At 32.0% G+C, this 15327-nt stretch overlaps 1 protein-coding gene across 6 annotated transcripts in view; it reads left to right on the top strand.

Moving 5' to 3' along the window:
- LOC125068774 (protein sprint) overlaps positions 1-15327 on the top strand; it is a 210668-nt gene that overhangs the window by 173197 nt on the left and 22144 nt on the right. For all 6 annotated transcript variants that reach the window (XM_047678082.1, XM_047678080.1, XM_047678081.1 and 3 more), the window contains one exon: positions 9155-9479. In XM_047678082.1, the coding sequence (XP_047534038.1) occupies positions 9155-9479 (325 nt within the window). The remainder of the gene's footprint in view (positions 1-9154; positions 9480-15327) is intronic.

The raw sequence follows: 15327 nt of genomic DNA, 5'->3' as shown, positions 1-15327 counted from the left end.
CTTAACCCACACTTGTCCTCTCTTGTCTAGACTGTATTTGTTCAAATAGGCTTAAACGTATAACAACCAATGATTAACACATTTCCGTATAGTTTAACACATTCACATGTCCTCATGTAGCTAATTTACGCAATGACCTGACACACTGAAAGCAATTATTTACGCTCGAAACGACACATTAAAACAGATTAACCGCGAAGGTCTGACAGTGATAAGCCATATTCCCGATGTATAAAGTTATTTTATTCGCTTTTGTTAAAACAGTTATTATAGTCTATGAATCTCCCTGAACCTCTGCCTCGAGAAGAGAGGAAACCTTCGCCCCAGATGTTTGGTCTATAACCTAATTTTCCAATGCGGATTTGTGGATCTACATATGACAGAAATTTTGTGTTACTCGCCCGGATTGAAACGTGCAATCCGATTGAGGTTCAGGTGTCATTATCAACTAGTACATTTTTTTTTATTGTCTTCAAAACGTTATTTACATAAGAAAGGCCTTAATATGTAGATATATTATAAATCTTAAATATGGTATTACTCTGTAAATATGATTACATTAATTAAATTTCGCAAAACAGTTGGTCAGATAATTAATGTTTCGTCAAATTCTAAAAGTTTATTTGACACCATTTATATGGACCGGAAAAACGCGTGCTGCAACTTGATAAGACATTTTAAATCCTCAAAGGTTAACGGGCTGTCACGATAACGTGTACGTTTAAGTAAGGTGAGGTTTATCATAAATAACAAGCAATAAATATCGTAAAACATTTACGAAATCGAATCCACTTAAGGATTTACTTAACATTTCGCCTCTGATAAAGAAAGTAATTATCAATTATATAAATGTATTAAATGTCAGATTGATATATTATTAGCGACTATTGGCTTTAGATGTATAGAGGTTGTTGAGTAGGTGTTTAGTTAAACATTATATTTCTCTCTTTTATCGTTGATTTAAAATTTGAGAGGAGAAGACAAATATAGCTGTAAAACTATGAATAAACGCAAACTCAATAAACGTACGTCAACCTGTTTTATAAGACAAAAACGTCTTCACAACAAATAAGATATATATTAATAAATTGTTATTGAACATTTTTTTGATTCATTATAATGTTACGTTTTTTTAATAATGTCCTCATCAAAAAGTTTTGATGTATTTGTATACACCTTTTACTTTCGTTGTAACTTGTAATATGATTGTAATAAGTAGAGCAACCCATCACTATAATCTTCCTTTCGTATTTTCTGAAAGCTTCCGCTTGCAGACATCAACGCTAAAAGGGTTAAAATCGTCTCTCACAGGTCACTGCGAACATTATTTTAGCGATCCACATCCTGCGCCTGAATATATTTTGTACATATTAAATATTTAAACAAGAGTCGACCTAATGACACATATATTAAAAGCTTATTTTTTTTCAGCAAATTGTAATTTCAAACAGTCTTAGAAATAAAATACATTATATAAGTACGGTTAGTCATTGATAAAAGTTGGAGTACGAAGGCACTTCGTTTTGAGTTTAAAATAAACAAGAAATTTTCACCGTCGAGAAAATTATCTTAGGATAACTTTTAATTGAGCTAAATCGTTTAGTACAAATATTTTATGGAAGCATTACTTGGTCTTTATTAACATTTTATAGTCCATTAAAACTTTATAGATACAGCCGGTTCCATCAACACCACTTAATATAATATATATTATATACTATTGAAAGTAAGTCTAATATAATTTCCCCATAGCGTAAGAAGCTTCAGCTTAATTTAGCCGACGTCGGAGCCAATGGATTTACTCAAGAATGTCGAGATTAAATAAGAGAACGATTCTTGACTCTTGATAAAATAATACCGCGTAATAGGCAAAGCGTATTTATGAAATGAAATTCGTAATAAATAATACTTTCGTTTGATGACATTTTGGGGTTTTATTCAACAAATGTTTCGTATATCCAATAATATGATACAATTGTTATATTACTTTTTTTGTATATTTATGTTTAATATTTATTTTAATGTATTAATTGGTTATATTTTAAATATGTTCATTTATATTTATATTTTAATTGATCAATTTATTAAAATAAAATATATAAATTTTTATTAGTTCTTACGAGAGTATATTTCAATCATAATATTACAACTCTATCAATTTAATTTTATTGAAACTTAAATTTATATGTTAGAGTAAATAAAACAACAAGTCGAGTGGCGATTTTTTATGGTTTATAAACAAGATACAGTAACTAAGTTTAAATAAACAAGCTAAGAGTTCCATAGTTCCATAACAAATTGTTCGCAAAAGCCACGTTAATACTACTAAGATCGAGTCTCCACTCTCCAGACGCCCTCTATAAATATAAATAGCATCTTCCGAGCAATTTAATTTTCAACGTTATTTTGTTCGAAAGCTAAAACGCTAAAATGTCCAGAGACTAAAAGTGTCGCGCGGTGTATACGGTACCTAAGCACTAGGTACACTTATAATCCTATTAGCGGAGGCGTCGCGTCCTGACAGATGTTATGTAAAGTGTGTTATGTAAGTTTCCGGTGAAATCTGGTTAACGTGCATACTCGTATGTGTTATTATAATGCATTCAAAGGGAATAGCGAGTGGGTTGTATGATCGTTACAATCGTATGGAGAAATCAGTCACCTGTGAATTTTATTAAGTACGTGTATTATTAAAATAATAAACCATTAAATATATCAATTAATGGGAATATGTTAGGTATATCTAATTCACTATAAACGTTTTTGGTATTAACTTCAGTGAAATGAACCAACAGTATAATGTATACTAATATTCTAATTGCAAACGTAACTCTGTCAGTCTGTTTGTCTGTCACGGTCTAACCACTGAACAAAATTTGATGAAATTTGTTATGAAGTAAAAGCCTAACACCTGAAAATGAACCTCTAAAACGCGAGCAAAGCCGCTGACGAGAACTACTCAGAAATATATATAGACATTTTTATGACAAAGCTTAGTGTCCGTGTCAGTTAATGGACTCTTGGACTCATTTAAGTTACAAGTTCCTTGTACATATTTCAAGTGCACTTGTTCCTAGAGTCTAAGTTAGTCGTCGAAAATATTTTCTTGTATAGTTTTTAACAATTTAGATACATGTACTTACTTACATACATACTTTTTTCGTACATCATTTTTAGTAGTAGCTATATTGTGTGTCGACCTAAAAAAATAGAATAATACTAAGGTATTATCCTGCAGAAGTTTTATATAATTTTATTGCTTGAAAGACTTTGTGTAAGTGGTCGCGGTCGTCAGGGTAGATACCACTCAGGTGCTCTCCTGTTGAGCAGCAATTCTTTGCATTGTTGTGTTCCGTTGTAAAGGGTTAGTGAGCCAGTGTAATTATAGTCATAAAGGAAATAACGTCTCAGTTCCCGGCGCATTGACGCTTTAAAAAGTGGTTAAAACTTCTTATAGTGCAAACGCTACCTAACTCATATACTTTTCATATAGTTTTAAAAAATAAGTATTATGTATTGTTGAATAAATATATCACTGTAAAATTGTAAACAACGTTAAATTATAATCAATCTAGCGTGATTGTAAACTGTTGAAAAATTGTGAACGGTGAACTTGAAATAAACCGTGCAAAATTAATTTATAACCTTTCGGGTAGGTTACAGTTACATAGATATATCTATAACTTTATAGTGATTATTATTTTACTGACAGAAATCCATAAAATAGTATACTGTGTTTAATAGACTATTTAAATTAAACTATGCTTTATCAAGAGTATGGGACTCAATTTTCAAATGTTCATCTAACTGAACCTTACCCGTCAGAATAGTAATTCAATGCAAGATACGATTTACATAAGCGTGGGTTTCTTGAGCGAATACAGTTATCAGAGAATGGGACAGTTCGTGTAAATTGATTATGCCTTGATTTTGAATTTAATTGGTTTATTAGAATAATAAAACTTGTATTATTTTACATCTTATTCATTAAGAAACCTAAAAATAACTGCGTAACTTAGTACATAAAGTAGAAATAAAATCATATAATGGAATTATGAAAACGTCGCACTCAAAATTGACCTTAGAATTAATTAAACTGACGTCATTGGGTCAACGAAAAACTGAGATGAATAGATACATAAAATTTCTCATTAAATATAAATCGTTACTACTAGAACTCTTAGTATTTAAGGATTAAATCAAATATTTTATTAGAGTTAGATTCGGTAAATAGCGTAATTATCCTAGACTCTTCCCGGTATTAAAGCTTATCAGATACAAAACGCCGAATGTAAAGATTTAATTTGATACTGTAAGTCTGAGAATTTATTGAATGATTTAACGATTCGACATATTGTCTTCATCCGTAACGGACAGGTTAATTGTTTACTAAAATCAAGTTCAGTCAAAACTCTCAAACTTGCTTAACTGGACAGTATATACAAATATATCTATACATATACGGATTGTACAAACCAAGTTTATAATGTAATGCAATCGTATGAATACTTAGATTATAGAGGAAATGAAAATTTTACATCAATGGGCGTAGGTGGTAAGTTATTGAAAGTCTGCGCCTTTAGCCTTGTAATTGAATCGTTTAAATATCTGCATTTATAGTACATAATTACGTAATTATAATTTGCAATTATTTTTGCATTTCGTATAATTAACGCATAACTTTGAACATTTAGAGGAAACACTACGCAGGCTATCTTTGGAAAGCAGTGTCTAAATGTAGTATTAATTATGATAAAATACGAAAAAATGCTCCTCCGTCAACTGCACCCCAGCTTGGCACTTTCATCGGAAACGCATTAGATACTTGAATTCAAGTGAAAGCATTTTGTATGATTCACTGACGCTAGTAACGTGGGTGTAAGACACACACACAAGTATATCATACGTACGTTTGTCCATACACAAAGGACTAGAGTATATTGGAAATTTTAAAGCTGTGAACATACGTAGGCACTAGTGTTCAGTGTTTTTTTGTTAATTTCGCGTATTGTTCTACTTTCAAAAATAATTGCCGCATGCATTAATTCCCTGACAAAATTGAACTATCATCACTTCAAAATATTGCCAATTTTCTCGTATTCGATTTGACGGGTTTCTAAGTAATTGCTAAGTTAAAAGTTTTTAAATCAAATTTTTGTTATAAAACTTGTTTGAAAAACTACTAAAATTTAATTAAAATTACGTAATATTGTGTGCAAAGAGGATCTTATTAAAACAACTGATACGCTTACATAATAGTATATTTACTTCATTTTTAACCGACTTCAAAAAATGGAGGTTATCATTCGATATCTGTAGCTGCAATATTTTGCTTCATAAACATTTCTCAGTTGAAAAAGTTGTGTGTTTTCACCTCCAAGGTATGCAATTTCTTTCCTAAATTTGAATCATTCTCATTCGAGTTAATTCTTTGTGACATGAATTCATGAGAGAGAGGAGTTCACGCGTCGATGCGCGACAGTTTTTAACAATTCAGCACCATTCCAAATAAAACAAATACCCTACGGCTTCGCAAAGCACACCTGTTTACTTACTTCATCTGTTCGCTGTCTCGTCTATTAAGATAAAAGCGAAATGTTTTAGCAGAAACACGAACTTGTTTTGCCTAACTTTTTGATTTATCGTGACCATTTTAAAGTTATATTTCAAATCAAAGTAACGACTATACTATTAAATCATATTATACTATTTGTTTTAAAAAAATACACTTAAAAATAAATGTCGAAGTACATTTATTTTTAACCGATTTCATTACATATATACATTAACAAATAATATATATAAAAAAACCTTCAAAGACAATAACATGTGTGTATACATTACCATTCTTTTATAATTTAAAAATGTATTTTTCCTTAAAATAAAATAAAAACACCTTTATTGCTTTTAGCCACGTATTCAAAACAAGAGTCAACACATCCATAAACAAACAGCCTAAAGCGATACGGGAAAGAGAATATCTTTGTAACAAAGCAGCGAGGAAAAACATCAGGTACCTATGACAAATAATGGTACACACAAACGGAGACCTAATTAGGCGTGTAATTAATGTTACTGAAGTATCAAAGTCAACATGAATATTTCTTTAGAATGAAAATGTAATATATGTACTTATCTTTATTATAACTTACGCGATTTTTCGTGTTATATATTATTATTAATCAGCAATCATTTGTGTGAATGTAAGAAAGGTCTAAGAAGGCCTATAAAGGCATATGGGTTATAATATATTGTATTGCTCGGTTAGTACTCAGTATTGTTGTGTTCCGGTTTGAAGGTTGAGTGAGCCAGTGTAACTACAGGCACAAGGGACATAACATCTTAGTTTCCAAGGTTTGTAGCGCATTGGTGATGTAAGGAATAGTTAATATTTCTTATAGCGCCATTGTCTATGGGCGGTAGTGACCACTTACCATCAGGTGGCCTATTTGCTCGCCCGCCTACCGAAATCATTAAAAAAAAGTTTCACCTTAATGTTGTAAGATATAGTTTGTATTTGAGTGTTCTTGAAAGAATTCGACTACTTAACGTCATATGTATCATTAGTTCGCCAACCCTAGTAAAAAAGAGATTAACTGATACTTGTGAGCTACAACCTTTGTAGTAGATAGGTACATATATATTGTAAGTATTTTTCGGTAGCTATTTATAAGAGATGGTTAATTAACCATAAGTCCGCCTTTTGTAGAGGACATCGTTATTTTCTTTTTTCAGTTCTAAAATTTTTCTTTATATTATGTGTATATATATTTATTTAATATACATAAAACGTAATATAAACTAATATTATAAATGCGAAATTAAGTATCTGTTTGTGTATTGCCCTTTCAAGGTCAATCTTTAAACCAAATTTGATAAAATTTCGTATGAAGCTTGAACTCAAGGAAATGCATAGGCTTTTTAGTTTTTATGTCCAACGCCTGACTACCAACCCCTAAAACGGGAACTTAACCGCGATTAACATCTAGTATTGTATATATTCATTAATATATTTAATGTAAAATTTTATACATAAAGTTTAGTATTTATTAGCTAAGAGCATGTTATTAAAGTCACAAACGAGTGCTAATCACACTAATATTACAAAAGGAACATTGTTTGTTTTCGTATTCATATGCGCGTTCCAAGCCAACGCTGCCAGCAACATACGACTACACAGAAACTTCGTATGTAAGTTTTATGTGTGTATTAACAAAAAGTCAATAAAAGTCCGAAGCGGCATTATTTTTCTTTTATTAATTATATATAAAACGTTCAACTTATTATTATTTTTTACACACTGTATATCTTCTCTGGATTTGGATCTGGAATAATCGTTTACACAGAAATGTTGATCGGTTAAGAGACGAGAGAGTGTTGGGATTAAACCCGCAATCTTTGGATACTTAATTCACGTGATCACGTGTTTTAGCCACTAGGACACCTGTGCTGTTAATTGATTGCGGCGATTAATTATCAATTTCGTCAGCACCTGGGACCTATCCCATCCTATCTATGTGGGAGATTTGTATTGACATTTGTTTTAATAGTAACATATTAATACAAATCACCAATAAAATATTACAGTTATTTACAGTTATTACAGTTATTTTATATATATGAATGGTATCGTTTTTTGAAATAATTCACAATAACTATTCATGGTCATACATTAAATGCTAACTGGTGTAATCATTTAAAGTCAAGTTTATGTCTAAACCGCATACAAAGCTAATAGTGTACACAAATCATTAACGCCGTAATAAAATATATTACGGCTTTCGTCAGCCCACCTGGGGCAAACTAGGCGTAGAATAATGACGGGTTGGTAATTAATAACGGAGCTCATCAGCCGGTGTCATTTTAGTATGATGAATATTTAAAATGAGTAATATATGTCACGTTTTATAGACGATACTGAGAAGCAAGATCAGTTAAGAAAAATATGCGCAGTCTAAGTTGGCCGGCTTGAAGTTAAATTTGATATTTATTTTACCTCAAATGATTTTCTATAGTGTTACGATATAAAACATTGTCATTTTTGCACATCATAAAGGTTTATTACTTAAGCACCTATATCTGTGATTACAAGAAAACTGTTATATATGCTAAGGAGTAGGACTGCGTCAATTCACGGTAGCATGCGAAAGCGATCCCGTGGCGCCTACCGATAAGACGGAGAGGGTACCGCTGGTTTTTTAGTGGGTATTCCGGTGTGCCGCTAACATCTTGGACACCGGCGAGTCCCACATACCACCCCACTTCCACGTGGGGGAAACGCGTAACGCGTTTTTCCAGCGAAAAAAAAAAAAGGACTGCGTCAATTAAACCACGAGGCTAGTTACACACTGATATAATAGAACGCTTTTGCGACGCAGCCACACACACACATCAAACGCCTACTTAACTACATACATATATAACAAAAATGTATTCAATTTGCATCGTTAATCAGCTTCACGGATAATTACAATCCCAACCCTTAAGCAATTTATATTGTGGATCACCCGATACATTGTTATCTTGTGTCGGCTGATGTCAAAAATAAATTGAGTGTCACAGCCGTGTCATCGCAGGACTAAGTTATTACAATTTTTGATCCTAAGCTAACGGGATTGATGAACGATCCTCTTTAATTTGTTGTCTATGTCATCGTCTTAATAAAACTGGGTCAGAACATGGGGTTTTGTTGATATATCCTATATCGATAGTTTTTACATTCTACTGAATATAGCATTAAATTTCTCTACTGATTTTGTATTTAAATTTTATTAAAATGAAATAAGTAAACGTGCTGTTAATAAGTAATCGGGAAATATGTCCAGCACAGCCGGCACCCAGTTCACATCCTCGCGCCCTGTAGAGGTTTTTAATTAATACGCTAGCGGCCGTGCTCGGTGAAATAAATCTTACTTAATGTCCCTTTAGTCTGGTCAGTGGTACCCCATGTGGGTGGTCGGGTATAGACACGTGAATCGATTGTATAATGGTGCCAACAGGCGGCAATTGCAGTAAACGCTCAGAACATGTGCTGCAAAATATATTGACAATTCGCCACAAGTTTCGGCTCGAACATTTCATATGAGTTATAAGTTTTGTTGTGAATTGTGTTTATTTATATTGATTGTTATTTATTTTTACATTTTATTTGCAGAAATGCAACGTTCCTTGAGCCGCATCTTCAAGGGGTGAGGCGACGCGATAGTCGAAGCTCCGACTCCGAACACGATGAGAGATCAACTGAGGATGACGAACGATCGCTCATTCGCAGCTCACCACGAACAAGGCTACCGCCTCCTCCGCCCCCACCGCCAGACGACGAGCCCCCGCCGATGAAACCTCGCGAGTTCTTTGAAAGATTACAAAGCCAAGCGATGAAAGAAGCCCAAGATAGAAAACAGAAAAGAGAACTCAAAGAATCGAATCATCTATTTCGGCCCTTGGACGCTGACGGTAGCCTAGGAGACAGTCTGAGCCAGGTATGTTATTCGTTTTCCACGCTACGAAATTTAGTCCAAAATTTGGGAAACTTTGTGCCAGCCAACTAAACTACTAATGAACCGCACTGCGTTGTTTCAATTTTACTAACTCTTTATTCAACTTTTGTTTTAAATTTTGTTCCGGTGGCTTTATTTACATGCAAAATTAACTTAGACTCTGTTGCAGTGTGTATGAAATACCGAAATACATTTGTCGTCTATTTGTATCATATTGAAATGCAGTATTGAATGAGTTGTCAGAATATTCGCTTACCTTCAATTTCGCTTCCATTACCATTTCAATGCTAAGAGCGTTATGTTACATAGTAGCTTCGTCTCTCCAATTTACCGTCCGAAATTAAATTTACATTTATAAAGGCGCTTTTGTAAGAATAAATATAAAATATATAATTCACACGTGATAAAATTGCTTAATCATGAACTTTTTTTATTTATTACTTCTTCTAGACGTCGTTCTATTAAAATTAGTGTTTTACCTTATTTATTAAGAGTTATTTGTTGTGAGACTCCATACTTAACTTCATCGTAACGTTACAAAAATCTTCAGAAGATATTGTTTCCGAGTTTGTTTCTATATTGAACTTAATTAATCTGTTGCGTCATTATACAATTCAATAAAACACAAAAGGCATTACCTAATAAAATATCTCCAAGTATATATCATGTCCATTACAGAACAGATACGCCGTGACAATATTTACACACAAACGTGCCTGCACCACACTTACCGCGCGACAAAAGCACTTGAGGTGTTACTCCAGTCAATTGTAGGTAGCTTTATACTCGAGCCCTCTAGACCCTTCCGACCGCTTTTGAAATATGAGAATAAGTCGTGTTTTATACATTGCTGAAATGACGACGACTAATCTTGGATGAACATTTTTAATAAATTGTTAACGCAATGAAATATCGTAATAACGAAATCAACAGTTTTGTTATTTTCAGAACCTTTTTGTTACAAAAATGGAAATATGATTTGGAAGTGGCACTTTTTGAGTACGATCAGAGTATTAGTGTCAAGGTCGAATTTATGGACAACATTACTACATGTATATGTATTTTCGATACAAATCGTTTCTGATTCGAGATTCTATGCTTCTATCTCTATCTAGTTTTACTTTTGTTTGGTATGCTTAGGTTGGGACTTATAGAGCAAAAGCATTAAAAACTTAAAATTTGTATCAGATATATTACTTTAGCACTGGCTAAGAGTAGTACTATTACCTATATAAAAAAATCCGTATTTCTTTATGTACAAACCAATAAGAAATTATAACATCCTTGTCTACGGTCGTTGAACTCAAATATTTCAATGTAATTTTTGTTTTATTGCTTTTTACAAATGTTTTATTCAACATCAAAATTTAGGGATACGAAATAATAATCATTAGGCCACACTTACGGGACCATTGGATTGACAATTAACCCTCAGATTAGTGCCCCTTGTCCCCAGTTAACTGTCTTTTGTGGGTCATAAATGACACTCCAATTGCTTAGAATTGCAGATAAGCATTCGCACGTATTAACCATTCGTCCCTTTTTTGCGTATATTAGAAGCTATTATGAATTGCTCTCTCTGAAATAGTACATTGGCTTAGTGTTAATAATTTACTGTTAAATAGTAAAAAGAAAAAAAATGTTTTTTTTTTTCACTATTCACTATTAAATGGGGCATTAGATGTTTTAGAAACAACAGAGTTCCTTGGTATTACAATAGACTCTAAGCTCCAATGGGGTCTGTGCCTGTGCGGTAAAAAAATTAGACTTTTGACGGATGTAGATACGGCTCGCCTAGTGTATTTTAGTTATTCCACAGTATAATGTCTTATGGCATCCTACTCTGGGGTATTGCAGCTGATATTAATACTATTTTTGTATTGCAGAAGAGGGCTATTCGTGCAATAAATAACCAGGGACCAAAAGATTCGTTAAAATGTAAATTTAAAGAAATTAAAATAATGACCGTCGCTTCTCAATTTGTTTTTTATAGTGTTACGCAAAAACATAAATATTTTTTCCAGAAATTGTGACGTACATTGTATTAATACTAGAGACAAGAATAAACTTGTTACTCTAAGTACCTGATTACACAGGGTCAGTAACTATTTTTGGGGCAATGTATACGTTTTTACAAAAGGATCCCAGAAAACGTTAAAAAAAATTTAATTGTAATATTTAAAAGAATCGTTAAAGAGCGTTGGTGCTAAATGATATTATAACACTAAGGACTTTTTACTTGATTTCACACCTCGTGAATGAAATGATCGCCTCCAAGCGTTTCAAATAACGAAAAAATTTTTATTATTATTTTACATGAAAATATGAAATCTATACATGTGAAAATGAAATTAAAAAAAAAAAATAGCTCAATGTGTTGCTTTCGCCGGTTCTTCTCAGAGCTGAGGTGTTAATTTCCGAACCGGAGGTAGATTTTTGACTATATATTGATAAGCAGGTGTATTCACCATATTGAATAAAGATTTTTGACTTTGACTTTGATTGTTAAATACATTTTTATAAGTCATACAAAGAAGACACTGTAAGTAAACACTTACTAATGATACAAAATTTACTTTATTCAAGTAGGCTATTGCGAGCATTTTGAATATTTTTGCCGATTAAATTAAATTTAAAGCCAATGAAACTGCGTTACGAGCGGAGAGAGTTCACGTGTACGGCCAACGACTTTACTTTCCGAAGCACGGGAGTCTAAAGACTCTCAACTTAAAACTGCGGACTGCAACTGCAATACCTCGACAGAATAATTCAATTACTTTTTAATGGCTCAACGTAGGATTCGAACTCAGACCTCAGACTGCGGGCTGTTCAGCCTTATAAGCTAAATAAACAAACAAGGTTAATCAAATTCTTAAAATACAGTATTTTTCTAATTATATGCATAAATATATCTTTGCTTACAGTTGATTTCAGCCGAAACAATTGGGTGGTAGTAGCTTGTTTAACGTATTTTATTGTTTGATGAGCCTTCTGTCCCTATTCGCAAATATAATTAGAAAATACAAGCTTTTGTATTGTATACAGACTAACTTAAAAACTCCATTATAACTTTGAATATCACTTTTCCTTATTGTCTGCTAAGTTGGTACTGTTAGCTATTATTTTAACACATATAAAAAAATGTTGTCGGGATTGCGATATAAATAAAACTTTTTGGTGAGATGAAATGTTAAAAGCTGTATAATTTGCACCATTGTCAACAGCGGACGATTATCGGTCTGCCCCGTCACTTCCGTGTACGCTGTCGCCCCCTGACTGACTTGACGGAAAAAAAATAACTCACCATAATTTGCATCCACTGCAGTGAAGTCGATTCAGTGCTTCCGGTTCGCGCTGCAGTTTTAATTGCGGTGAATAGACTTCTAGAATACTTTCCGTATGATCTGCACTTTGAATGTTTTTATAAAATAGATATTTCATAAATAATAAAGTATTTTCTATACACAAGTTTCTTCTAGAAAGTTCTTTATCTACTCAAATTCTACCCGTAGTGATTTTTAGCTGCGACTCGATAATGTAGATCATACGTAATAGGATTGTTTATGAAACGTAATAAGTCTAGAAGTATGTACGATAAGTATTAAAGTCTAGCAACTTAGAATGATAATAATAAAACCATATTAAGTATTATAAAATATTCCCTAAGTTCATTATTTCCTAAATAATTTTCTTATAAAGATAAATCTTATAAGCAGTATAAAAATGGCTACTCATGATTACACTTGCTCTCGTTTAGATTTGTATGTGTGTGACACTTGAGTGCCTTCTGTTTTTGATTGTATGGAGCCTTTGCGTATGGCAAAAACATGTTAAATAAAGATTATCCTTACAATAATAACCTCCCATCAATTTTGAGAAAGTTGAGACGATATGTCCTTACATATGTGTTGATTGGTATATATTAAAAAGCAATATAACACGCATACGTTTATATCTCGACCATTCTATAAATAATCGTCAAAATTTGAAATATTACATGTGTACTAAAACGCAACATATGGAAATCAATAAATACATATTTTTATAATTGTCTTTGCCTAATTTACTATCGTGTTTGTTTTTTTTTATTTAATCTTTAAACCAAATGGTCCTTAGGTCGCCTAGCGATGTAAAAGTTTGATTCTAACTGCTTGAGTAAGCGGCTTGTCAGACTACTCACGTGAGACTATTCTAACAATATATTGAGGAGAGGAATATAATTCCTATAAGTAATATCGAAGATATAACATTACTAGTTTTTTTTAATTATCAAATTCAAATTAAATTATTCTATTAGGCTCATAATCAGCCTGGAATCGTTCTGTTAAACATATGTAAAGCGCCCACTGGTTCACAATGTAGAACCGGAAAAAACTTTCATTATTATATTCATTAAATTATATATTATATATTATTATATTCATTAAAATTATTTTTTAGTTATCCTGTATGAAAATTGACGAAAACTGTCTATTCATAAAATTATAAAAGGGTTCATTAGTATGAATTGTGATAGATTTAAATACATCACACGATATTTGAACGTATTTAAATATATACGAATATAAATCCATTCTATTATATAAACGAGTCACCACTAAAGTGCGCGCTAGTGAATTCAGTACGGCTTTTGCACTACCTTATTCATTCAAGTATATTTTGACTTAGTCATTAATTAAGACGTTACTATTCAGTTCACTTGTGGTTAATGACCTGTTTCCAGAACATTACAATCACTTTCTGTTTATGCTGCATGCATGTATAATATCAATAAACTAATTTTGTAAAATTAATAAAATTATAAGAAAAATTAACACTTTTTGCAATTGAAGTCAATTCATCGAATGTACAGTAATATCAGGATTATTTTCACTAAAACTTCTTCCAATAATATGTTTTTTACTGACAGCAAATCAAAGCCTTAATTTTTCTTTTTTATTTAATACTCAAAAACGAGTTGAAAACTTTCTTTTTTTCTATGCAAAAAAATTCAATATAGTTTTTTTTAAATTATATTATCGTAAACTAATATTTCTTTATAAGTCCAAGATCCCGAAGATCCATAATAGTTAAAGTTACTATAACTGCTTAAAAAATATCATAAAATTACAATTTTAAAATAATAACATTTTTATAACAATATATTTATGATTTTACTTTTAATAATGTAATACGTAAGCACGTATGTTTGAAATAATAAAATATATCAGTTAAGTCAATAAACTTATAAAAAGAAGTCAATTAATGTAAGTTTGCTCATAAAGTTGACATTTCCATATACGCACAGCGAGGCGACTTATTGATTTTAACCACCCAGTGTGAGTCATCTGCCGCTGCATTTCCCCCACAAACGCTGCCTCCCTGCATCCCCGCCTGGACCACAAACGCTGTTTGCTCTCTTTGATTGAACTTGAAGAAAACTAAAGGGTCGCTGTAAGTTTGTTTGTGAAGTTATAACTCTTTTACTCGGACCCGCTGCGTTTTGCATCCTGTTTGGTCTGATATTTTTTTTACCCGACGACGTCTGTGTTCGATTCCAGCTCGTTAAAAGTTGGTCGCTTCGACAATTTTCTCAGTACGTTCCAATAAATATCGCTAGTGGGATTTATTTTAAAATTCTCGGCTATCGTCATGTTTTTTTTTTATATGATATCGAATACAGATTTATATAAGGTATGTTTATTAAAACATTTTACGCTATACTAAAACACATAAATAATAAATACCGTTTGATAAATTTATAAGTATTTTTTTATATAATGAATTGTATTCACTATGACTTAATATTTCAAGAACATAAAAATAACATGTAAAATTATTTGTATCGGTA

The sequence above is a fragment of the Vanessa atalanta genome, chromosome 14, assembly GCF_905147765.1.
Source record: "Vanessa atalanta chromosome 14, ilVanAtal1.2, whole genome shotgun sequence".
Lineage (NCBI taxonomy): Eukaryota > Metazoa > Arthropoda > Insecta > Lepidoptera > Nymphalidae > Vanessa > Vanessa atalanta.
The sequence above is the reverse complement of the archived record's forward strand: the minus strand, read 5'-3'. Positions and strand labels throughout refer to the sequence as shown.